This window comes from Monoraphidium neglectum (assembly GCF_000611645.1).
Source record: "Monoraphidium neglectum strain SAG 48.87 unplaced genomic scaffold scaffold01910, whole genome shotgun sequence".
NCBI classification, from domain to species: Eukaryota; Viridiplantae; Chlorophyta; class Chlorophyceae; order Sphaeropleales; family Selenastraceae; genus Monoraphidium; species Monoraphidium neglectum.
In genome coordinates, this window is record NW_014011718.1 from 1 (window position 1) to 10,423 (window position 10,423).

General features: G+C 67.6%; 3 protein-coding genes across 3 annotated transcripts; 1 reads left to right on the plus strand and 2 right to left on the minus strand.

Annotated features, from left to right (window-relative positions):
* Window positions 1-1,604: 1,604 nt before the first annotated feature.
* MNEG_9364 (hypothetical protein) lies at window positions 1,605-2,878 on the minus strand (the record flags this gene model as incomplete). Its single annotated transcript, XM_014042162.1, has 2 exons — window positions 1,605-2,424; window positions 2,649-2,878. Coding segments are annotated over 2 exons (1,050 nt in total), but the record flags the coding sequence as incomplete, so codon positions are not given.
* A 378-nt stretch (window positions 2,879-3,256) lies between these two features.
* Window positions 3,257-7,185, minus strand: MNEG_9365 (GPI inositol-deacylase; the record flags this gene model as incomplete). Its single annotated transcript, XM_014042163.1, has 6 exons — window positions 3,257-3,965; window positions 4,213-5,420; window positions 5,668-6,088; window positions 6,339-6,454; window positions 6,661-6,722; window positions 6,975-7,185. The coding sequence occupies 6 exons, from the start codon at window positions 7,183-7,185 to the stop codon at window positions 3,257-3,259; spliced, it is 2,727 nt and encodes a 908-aa protein (XP_013897617.1).
* A 476-nt stretch (window positions 7,186-7,661) lies between these two features.
* Window positions 7,662-9,940, plus strand: MNEG_9366 (Cleavage and polyadenylation specificity factor subunit 5; the record flags this gene model as incomplete). The annotated part of the gene is made up of 7 exons (XM_014042164.1): window positions 7,662-7,783; window positions 8,047-8,131; window positions 8,338-8,395; window positions 8,563-8,636; window positions 8,871-9,008; window positions 9,463-9,566; window positions 9,766-9,940. 7 exons carry the CDS (start codon window positions 7,662-7,664, stop codon window positions 9,938-9,940), a joined length of 756 nt encoding a protein of 251 aa, XP_013897618.1.
* Window positions 9,941-10,423: the final 483 nt, after the last annotated feature.

A 10,423-nucleotide genomic window follows, 5' to 3' on the forward strand; every position in this document is an offset into this window, starting at 1 on the left:
GGGCGCGGCGCCGAACCAGCCGGCGGGCAGGCCAGAGTATGCGACCGAGTCGCCGCGGGCCAGGGCGACGCAGTGCAGCAGGATGGGGGCGCATATGAACGCGTCCAGGGGGTGCGCCAGGTGCTGCTGGCCTGCGGGATGGGCGCAGGGATGCGGGGCGCGGACTCAGTGGGAACGCGTGCAGCGTCTGTGCTGCGAGGGCGCCGCGAGGTGCGCAGCCGCGGCCCTGCGACGCCAAGCTGTGCGTTGCAGGCTGTGGCATTGGCAAGAAAGACCAAGACGACCACCCTTCAAGCAGGAAGGTCGCTGGTTCGACCGGGCAAGAGCTCGATCCCAGCGGCTCACCTAGGGGCAGCTGGGCCCACGCAGCGAGGGAGGGCAGCATCAGCATCAGGCAGCAGCCATACAGCAGCAGCCACCCCTGGTGCATTAGCTGCTGCATACGCACGACCTCGTCGGACGGCGGGGGCGGCGACGCGCTCGGACACGCACGGCGGCCGCCACCGCCGCGCGGCGGCAGGGACTGCTGAGTGTCGGTCTGCTGCTGACGGCAGGGCAGCGGGGCGGCTGCCGAGATGCCGTACGGAGAGGGCGACCCCCAGGGCTGCTGCTGCTGCTCCTGCTGCTCAGGCTGCTGCTGTGAGGTGTCTGTGGCGCCTGCAGCAGGCCGGCATGCGTCCCCGTTCGCGGCGTCGCTGGCGGCCCCCTCATCCATCGCTGCCAGCTGCCTGGAGCTGCGAGAGATGGCCAGGCCGCGCCGCACCAGCGGCCCCCCGCCGCCGCCCCTCGCCACCAACGCGCCGCCCAAGGACGTGCCAAAACCACCGCCGCCGTCGCTCCCGTCTCCCTCGTTGCTGTGCTGATTTGGCAAGCCGCTGCCGCCGCCGCCGCCACGCGCGGGCCCGAGAGGGCTCAGCGCCCGCCAGGGCTCCCGTCCCAAACCGAGCGCCGCAGACGGCGGGTGGTCCGCGGGCGCGGCGGACGGCGCGCCGGGCCCTACTGGCGCAGCGGGCGATGCCGGGTCGGCTGCCAGGTCTGCATACGTGCGCACCGCCGCCGCCCCCGCCGACGCCGAAAACACGCCGCCGCCGACGCCATCTGCTCCTGCGTTTGCCCGCGCAGCGAGTTGCGCCTCCAACACAGCGATCGACGGGTGCGGCGGTACTGGCCGCGGCGGCGGCGCGGCGGCACGTCGCGGCGGTGCGGCGAGGGCGGAAAGCGGAAACTCTGGCAGCGAGAGCCTGACAAGGAAGTTTGTTATCCTCTGGGGCGTCCAGGTGATGAAGAGCGCCGAGGTCGCCAGGGCCAGGCCGATCTGGTGGAAGCGGAAGGGACAGGGGAGGTTCGGAACAGGGTGGATCACGCAGATTGCGCCAGGCCGCTAGTGATGGTGCATGTGTGCGCATGTTTGTGCATATGTGTATGTCTGTGGGGATGTGTCGTCTGTAGCACGCACGCACATGCGGTAGCATGCACACACATGCGTTGTGCGGGTGGTCTCTCCATGCTCGCGTGCAGCGAAGGATGCAGCCACAGCGCCGCTGCAACGTGGAGGTGCAAAACCCGCCACTGGCTCAACCCAGGCCGGCCCGCACACGCCTCACCGCGGGGTGCGGCATGCACATCGCTGCTGCGACCGCGAGTTGGATCGCCCCAAGCAGCAGCCGCAGAAGCGGGACGCCCACGCCGCCGCCACAGCGCGAGTCGCACTCGTGCGGCAGCCCGGCCGGCGGCTCCGGCAGGCAGCCCCCCGCGCCCGCGGCTCCGCAGCCGAGCGGCAGCTTCCCGCCGGGCGGCCCCGCGACGCACGCCCCGAGCACCGCGGTCGGCGCCGAAAACAGGCCCGTCGGGCACGCGTCGTCGCAGGGGCCGCAGCCGTCCTCCTCTGCAGATCCCTCGCCGCGGCCGTTCCCCACGCGCGCCGTCGCGCTCCCTGCGGCGTCCGCAGTACCTCTGCCGCTGCTGTCGCCGCCACTGCCGGACGCGACGCCGCTCGCCCCAAACGCAGAGCGCCCAACGCGCAGCACGACCGCGGCCCAGCCGCCGCAGAGGCACTTGAGCAATACCGCCAGCTGTGCGTTGATCATAAGCAACGTCACCGCCGCCAGTGCCAAAAACGCCACCCCCGCCGCCGGCGGGCGCGGCGCGAGGCGCGACAGCCCGCAGGCGGCGAGCGCGAAGCGCACGGCGCGCCGCAGGAGCCGCAGCAGTAGCGCGTTGTCTGCGTCCGCGCCGCTGCTGTCCTCGTCGTCGTGGTGCCCGCCACCGTCTGCCAGCCGCTCCGCTGACAGCAGGAGCGCGAGCAGCGCCGCGGCGCCCAGCCAGACGCGGCGGTCGCCGAGCACGGCGTCGAGCGAGCGCGGGAAGGACGTCGCCGCCGGCGGCGCCAGGTTGGCGCCGCCCAGGCTGATGACAGGGGCGCTCCTGGGGCAGGGGGCCAAACAGGGGACGCGCAACTATGTGCCAGGCCGACCCGATGATGTTCAAGGTAGGGCGTGCCGAGCGCAACGGCCATGGATCAAGCTGGGGTGCGACTATGTCAGGCGTGCCTGCCGCAGCCGCCCGGTTTGGGGAGCTCCCTGACACCCGAATGCGGCGCCGCGGCAGAGACGCGTGCGTGCTTGCCCGACCTGCAGCCCCCAACGCACCTCGCACGTGAGACCGCCCGGGAGCCCAAAGCCGCGGCTGGCGATTGCCGTCCGCTCGCGCCGCCGTCACCGCCGCCGCCGCTGAGCCCGAATCCGCCGTGGCCGCCGAGCCCAATTGAGTGGCCGCTTCCGTGGAAGCCGTCGAGCAGCTGCACGCCAGCTTCCTGGGCAGACAGCTGCACGAGCGCGCTGAGCTGGTGACTCAGCGCCAGCAGCAGCAGCGCAACCATGAGCCCAACGGCAACACTTGAATACCTGAAACAAGTTTGACGAGGATCGGATAAGTTGATGAGGTATGTTTTGCACAGGGTAAGGATAAAACTGGATGGGATGGCATTTGGTAAGATGGTGTACAATCATGTCGAATGACAGCCTGCAGGTGATGGTTGGCACTTGACCATGTCATCTTCACCCAGTCACGCAGTGCGTGTGCACCCAAACCTTGCCTAAGCCTCGTTCACGCCGAGCCAAATCGTATCCCGCAGGCCCGCTGCCGACAACTGGAGCTTTTCAGACATGGCCTGCATGATGCACGCGCAGCCCCGCAACGATACAGCTCAGGACCCCTACAGCCCGCGCGACACGCGCGCAGCCCTGCAACCAAGCGCTCACCCCAGCAGAAGCGTCCACAGCGGCGCAAACACGTCCAGGCCCAGCCACAGGGAGTAATTGCACCTCGGGTCCAGCACCGCCACAATCATCGGCGCGCCGCCGCCGCCCTCGTGCGCGCCCGGCCACGCGTGCAGGTGGAAGTGGAGGGGCAGGGCGCTCATATTCGCGCGCACGTGCTCGTCGTCGCCGCTCGCGTCGGACGACACCAGCGCCGGCCGCCAGCAGCCGGCCGCCGGCGCGGCGCCGCCGTCGCCGTCCCCTGGGGCGCCGCCGTGAGGGTGTGCGCGCCGCAGCCACGGCAGGCGCGCCTGCTGCGCGGCGGCCGGCCGAGAGGCGGCCCAGCGGAGGCTGAGGTGGCGAGACAGCCACGGCCACCGCAGCTGCAGATGCACGACCGCGGGGCCCCCCGCCGCCCGTCGCGCCGGCAGCAGCACGGACCAGGGCGCCAGCCGCGCTTCGCCTTCGCCAGCGTCGGGATCGCGCCGCGGCGCGGCCGCCGCCGCCATGCCGGGCGCCGGCCAGTGTCGCAGCCACTGGACAGAAGCTGCTGTCCACGCGGGCGTGCCGCCGTCCCCGCCGGGCTTGCCGCGCGGCGCGACCCACAGGTAAATGCGCCTGGCGCGCGCCAGCAGGGGCGGCGGCACGCGCAGGAGCCACGCGGAGCCCGCAAGGTAGTCGCGGCCGCGCAGCACCTCCTGCCACTTCCTGCGAGGGGTTGAAGGCAGCACCATGCCGTTTTGGACATGGTTCGTCAACGCTGCACTCCTTGTCTTGCAACACATCCAACACCCAACAGGCGCAGAAGAAAAACGTCGTTCTTGTGCCTCCTGTGATTCAAGGCTGCAGGTGGCAGAGGGGCCTCCAAGTCCTGCAACAAAGTGCCGGCAAAACGTCCCACCCTCTGGGGTCGGCATCTCGTGCCAGTCTGCCCAACAAAAGCAACCCCACTCACTCGGCATCCTTGACGCTTAGAGCCGCGGCGTCGTCCAAGCACGGCAGCATGGCAGCTGCATGACTCAGGTCCACAACCACCGTCCCAGGGTCTGCCACGTCAGCCCCGCCCTGCTGCTGCTGCTGCTGCTCGCCGGCCCCCGCCTGGCCCTGCGGCGCCTCCGAACCCCCCTCGTCCCTCAGCCGCCGTGGGCCGCCGGCGCCGCCGCCCGGCGGCTCGAGCTCCAGCCAGAGGCGGAAGCCGTCGCACGGCTTTGCTGCGGAAATCGTAAGCAGCAGGCCGCCCCCGCTGCTGCCGCTGTCGCCGTCCGTGCTGCTGCCGCTGCCGCCACCGTCGCCGCCGCCGCTGTCAATGTCTCCGCCTTGGCTGGTGGTGAAGCGCCGAGCATCCCACGTGAACAGGTTGCCGCGGCCGTCATCAAGGTGGGACCCATGCACGAACATCGAAGTGGTCGCCACCTCTTCGGCTTCCAGCTGCGCTTTATGCCACCCCAGGCCGTGGCCGCGGCAGGCTCTGGGCCCGACCGAAGGGTCGAGCGCCGCCCAGGGGCCCCAGAAGGTGCCAAGCAGCTGCTGCCCCGCAGCCGCGACTGCCGTGCCGTTTGGATCGGCCGCGGAGGCGCGCCAGGCGGCGGCCCAGGAGGCGGCTGCCGCGGCGGCGGCCGGCGTGGCGGCCAGGGAGTGGGCGACGCGACCCTGCAGGCGGTACATGATAAGGGCTGCGTCCGTATCCCGTGGCAGCCGCCGTGGCCGCCGGTGTCGGGCTCGAGACTGCCCCTGTGAGGGCACCGCCTTGGCCGCGGCGGACGCGCCCTGCAGCGGGAGCTGCATCGTCCGGCGCCGCGGGCGGGGCGGCGCCTGGGGCGCCTCGTGGCTGCTGTCCAACAGGAGCAGTCCGTGGGCACCTTGCCACCCCCGGCTCCCCGCCCCCGGCGGTGGCGGCGGCGGCGGCTGGGGCAGCGCTGCCTCCAGCAACTTGCGCTCCTTCGCCGCCGCCGCTGCCTCCGCGGCGCCAGCGCCAGCGCCGCCGCGCCGCCCCTCGCACAGCGCAAGCAGCAGCACCGACAGCCGCCGCAGCAGCTGGTTGCACCACGCGATCTCGTTGTGGCCGGCCTGCGCCCAGACGCCGGGCATGTCTAGGGTCGCGGCCTCAAAGGCGTGCGAGGCGTCGATCGTCACCCCGTCGAGTGACGTCAGCGGCTCGGCCACCTGAGGAACGGGGTGTTAGGGGACGGCGGCGACGCGCAGGCAATCAGCGGACCAGCGTGGTCGGGGCGTGTCTGATCCGAGGGCGGCTGGCGCAGGGATTGGCATCAGACTGAATGCGCCCCGTCCATGCCTTGGGCGGGCGTGACAGCATGGGACTCAGAAACCTGGCCCACTGTCGTTGCACTCTGATACAATAAGGTGCCATTAGCACGATCAATCCATGTGATTGCCCCGCCCCGCTGCACACCTGCACGTCGCGTGCGCCGCCGTTTATCGACACCACCGGCACGCCCACCGGCAGCGGCTGCGCGCCCAGCCGCGCGTACAGGCGCCCCATCGCGGGGTGCAGCATGACCGGGGACGCCGCCTGCGGCGACGAAAGCGTCACGAGCAGCGAGACGCTGCCTGGCCCGAGCTCGGGGTCGCGCCACGCCTCAAGCAGCAGCAGCTGCGCGACGACGCCACCCATCGAGTGCCCGAACAGCAGCACGCCGCCGCCGGTCGCAGCCGCGCCCGCGGGGCCGCCGGCAGTCGCGTTTGCGGCGCCGCGGGGGCGCAGGTTGTACGCAGCGGCGAGGTGGCGCAGGCAGGCGAGCGCGAAGCGGGCCTGGTGCTCCAACAGGACCGAGTCAAAGGCTGACAGCTCCTCATTCGTATCCAGAACGTACCTATGAGATAGGACGTAATGGCAGGGATGCACCACCCAAACGACCGGCAGTTGCAGAAAGCCAACCATTGGCAGCAGGAGACCAGCCGCAGGCTGTGTACGTCCGCTGCTGCCGTCAGAAGCGGCGGTCGCTCTCTGACACCCGCATCGCCTCGGGTGCAGCGGAGGCCCCGCGGCCTCTGCAGCGCCCCATGCCATGCCAACCAGTGCAGAACACAGCGGCCAGCTGCGGCGCCGGACGCGCTACCCACCAATCAAGGTCCTTGCCGGCTGCGGGGCCACCGGGGTGGCCGCCGCCGGCGGCCGCCTCTCGCCGCGTCTTGCGCCGCGCCCATTCCCTGGAGGTCTCTGATGCGATGGATCGGACCTGCGGTGGAGCGATGCGTGTTGTGAATAACGAATGGACAGCACTTGTTGGCGCATGGTTGATCATGCAGCTGCACTGGTCGTGCATGTGTGAGGGGCTTGAGTTGGCATGCGGCATGCACCCACTTCCGGCGGCTGCTGCGTGTGCATGTGCGCATGCGCATGCAGACAGGCGCGTTCAGGCCGCTGGCGGCCGCTGATACAGACCTGTTGGTACGACCCCGCGTTGCCAGGAATGAAGAGAACCGGGTGGCCAGTGGGCGGCATAGCTGCGTTGGGGGTGTGAGTACGTGACATCGACCAAAGTGCAGCAATCAGTTTCCAAGCAGCCGCCTGGACGCCCCAATGAGCAGCAGCGCCTGCCATGCGCTGCGGCGCCTGCTGCATGCTTGAATGGGGCACAGCCCTGCCCTGTGAATGGCGCTGCGCGGCGCCTGGCATCCGGGGCTGCTGTTGCTGCCTACAGCACCACCGCACAAGTGGACTCCTCTGCGGCCAAAAGACAGGGACCGGGTCCCCACCTTGCTTGCTCGGGCCGCCGTCTTCGCGGTACAGGTAGAGCTTGTACCGCTTGTCTGACTCAGCAACCCGCTGTACATGCACCTCCTTGTAATTGGCATACATGTACGTCATCTCGCACCCCGCGCTGCGCGACTGCTCGACGGCAACATGCCACGCCGTGCCGCACAGCAGCAGCAGCGTGACCGCCGCGAGCGCGAGGAGGACGCGCATGGTGAGCTTGGTGATGCGCCGCTGCGGCGGCCTTGGCGCACGCGCCTCGCGCTGTTGGCCACCGCGCTGTTGGCACGGTCCGCAGTGCACCAGTCGGTCAGCGACTCTCAGCCTGAACGCCAACGGCCGTGCATGCTATCTACAAGTCGTCATAAGGAGACCAGCAGCGTGCGGACCTCACAAGGCCCGCTCAACATCGCTGGTTGGGGTGGTTATCTTAGTGCGAAGATCAAGGCGGGGAAGAACTGCGTCATGTATATGATTGTTGTTATACACAGGGCTAGTAACAATCACCAGTGATGCAAGCAAACACGGTTTCATTAGCCGCGGGTGATCTGCCAGGATCTCGCCGGCTCACAATTCGTAACAGTACCGGAGTCGCTTTCATAATTTGATTGCATCACACTTGGTGTTCTGAGCCCGCCAGACAGCAGCGGCGACAGCCGGCACTGCCCGCTTGCAGCAACAGCAGCGCCATGCTGCGGCACACGTACGCGCACGCGGTCTACCCAGTCACCGGCTACAAGTTTGGGCAGAAAGGGGCCAAGCCGGATAAGGATGGGAGCGCAGCTGACCGCATGGCGCGGCTCAAAGCAAAGTGAGTGCTCCCTCGGCTGTCCAGCATTGCGGGGTGGCGGCGCACATGGCAGCTGCACACAAAGTTGCTGCAGCACGGCGGAGGCAAGCAGCAGTGGAGCAACTGACGCCCTTGCAGGCAGCTGTGGCCGCTCCAGCAAAAAAAATAATCCACCGTGGTGGTGTGCATAGGTTGCCCCGAAACCCTGCGCGTGCCGTGTGGCTTGCGGCGACACATGCGCATCAGCCGCCGCTCACCACGCTGCGCCCCACTGCCGTGCTCAGGTATGAGCGCGAGGGGCTCAGGCGGTCGGTAGACGCTGTCATCGTGGTGCAGCAGCATGGGCACCCACACGTGCTGCTCTTGCAGGTGACGAAGTGCCCAATGGCTGCTCAAAAAACGTCGGCTGCACCCTCAGAGTCTGAGCTCCTGAAGAGCAGCCGCCCGGCTGCTCCTCCGCAACGGCGGTGCAAAGTGCACCAACTCGCAGCGGTGCTTGCGCCGCGGCCCATATCGGCTGCCGCCTGCGCACCTCCTCTGACGCGCCCCGCTGCCTGCCCGCACCGCGACCAAAGCTCGGTAATAGCAACTTCTTTAAGCTGCCTGGAGGCAAGCTCAAACCGGGAGAGGATGGTGAGGGCCTGGGGCGCCGCCAACAGCATCGAATCACACATTCATCGAGGCTTCCCAGGTGCATTGAATTTTTCCAATGATGCAGTGGCAGCTAGTCCGCTCAGAGGCAGGAGGCTGGCAGAACGTTAGCATGCGAGTGGCCTAATTCCCCTGGCGCCCTGCCGCAGAGGTGGAGGGGCTCAAGCGCAAACTGGTCACGTACCTGTCACCCGAGGACCCCGTGCTGCAGATGCCCTGGGAGGTGCGGCGCACACACACGTGCGCAATCCCTGGGCGTGCTGGCCAGGCAGCGCCCGCTGCTTGCGTGCATCCCATGGGCTGATGGTCCCTATGCAAAAGCTGCTGGGCTGCCGCTGCACGCCCGCGGCTCCTGTCTGGGCAGCCAGGCGTGGCGCCCCGCCTCCCCTTGCGATGCAAGCAAACCTTTGCATCAACGCTCACATTTCCTCGCCTCACCTCATCCCACCCCTCTCAGATTGGAGAGTGCATTGGCAACTGGTGGCGGCCAAACTTTGACACGGTTTTCTACCCGTACGTTCCGCCCCACATCACGCGGCCAAAGGAGTTGAAGCGGCTCTTCGTGGTCCCCCTGCTGGAACGCAGCTGCTTCGCGGTGCGCAGCAGTAATTGCCAGCTTATGCATATGCATTTGTCACACCCCGTGCTGCTGAGGGGCTGCTACGCTGGGCATGCACTTGCACATCAACGCCGCTCCCGCATGCTCAAGGGGAGGTGCAAGCACCTGGGATCTTTGAATACTCAATCAGAAGGCTGGTCTGGGATGTTCAGGTCGCTGGCCGCCTTGCACCACCATCCTTACAATCATGCGGCGGTGTTGCTTCAAGACACAATCGCTATTGACGCGCATGCGTGCGCGTCCCGTCAATCCCACGAACCCCCCCCCCCCCGTCACGTACAAAAGAGAGTCTTTGTGATCAATACCTTTACTGCACACATGCGCACAGACACACAAACACAAATATATCCTGCAGATCCACACAACACACACACGCGTGCGCGCACGCACACACACACACACACACACACACTGACACACACACACATAGGTCCCGAAGAACTTCAAGCTGGTTGCCGTGCCGCTGTTCGAGCTGTACGACAACGCGCCGCGCTTCGGGCCCGTCATGGCTGGCATACCCCAGATGCTCTGCAGGTGCGGCCAGCCCCCGATGGCCTTTGGATGCGCGGACGTGCGGTTCGCAAGCCCGCAACGCATATGCACGCGTCTTCCGGGGAGCGCTTGGACGAACGGCGCAGTCTCAGCGTGGCTCATGCGGCTGGTGTGCTACCGGAAAGCAGCATCAAGGCTGTTCCCTGATGTGCACGCACTGCCGTCCGCCCCTCTGTCGCAGGCTGCGGCTCAACATCGTGGGCGGAGCGGCGGCAGCCAAGCAGGCAGCAGCACCCCAGCAGCCACAGCAGCCGCAGCAGCAACCATCGCTGCAGCAGCAGCAACAGCAGCAGCAGCAGCATTACGCGGCTGTTGGCGGTGGTGGTGGGGGCACACAGTACATGGAGACGGGTTGAGTTGGAGCGTGGTGGGGGGTTGCATGGCGCGCAATTGTGGTGCAGGCACCGAAGAGGTGCTTTCAACCAACATATACGGTAGCACAACCATGATGTAACTCTCAACTGCAACTGCAAACCAATCTTGCCAATCCTCACAAGCGGAAGAGAATGGCGTTGCCGAGGTACCAGGTCGCCCAACCTAGCAGGGCAGGCGGCACCTGGGGCTGTCCTGCCCATTTGTAGCTTGACAAGTGTCGAGAGTTTTCAGATGTGATAAGTTACGGTTCTAGTAGTTACGGCGCAATAATCATTTAGGGCTCAGCGACCCAGGGCATAGCCGAATCCGCCCCCCAAGGCCTGTAATTCGGCACAGAAATTCGGCGCGGAAAGAGGATGCATATGCACGCCCCTAAAAATACGGACGGAAGCCGGGCGGCCCGCGGCGGCCCGGATCGCGCCACGATCGCGCCGGGATCTCGCCGCCGCGGCGCGCGTGCGGGG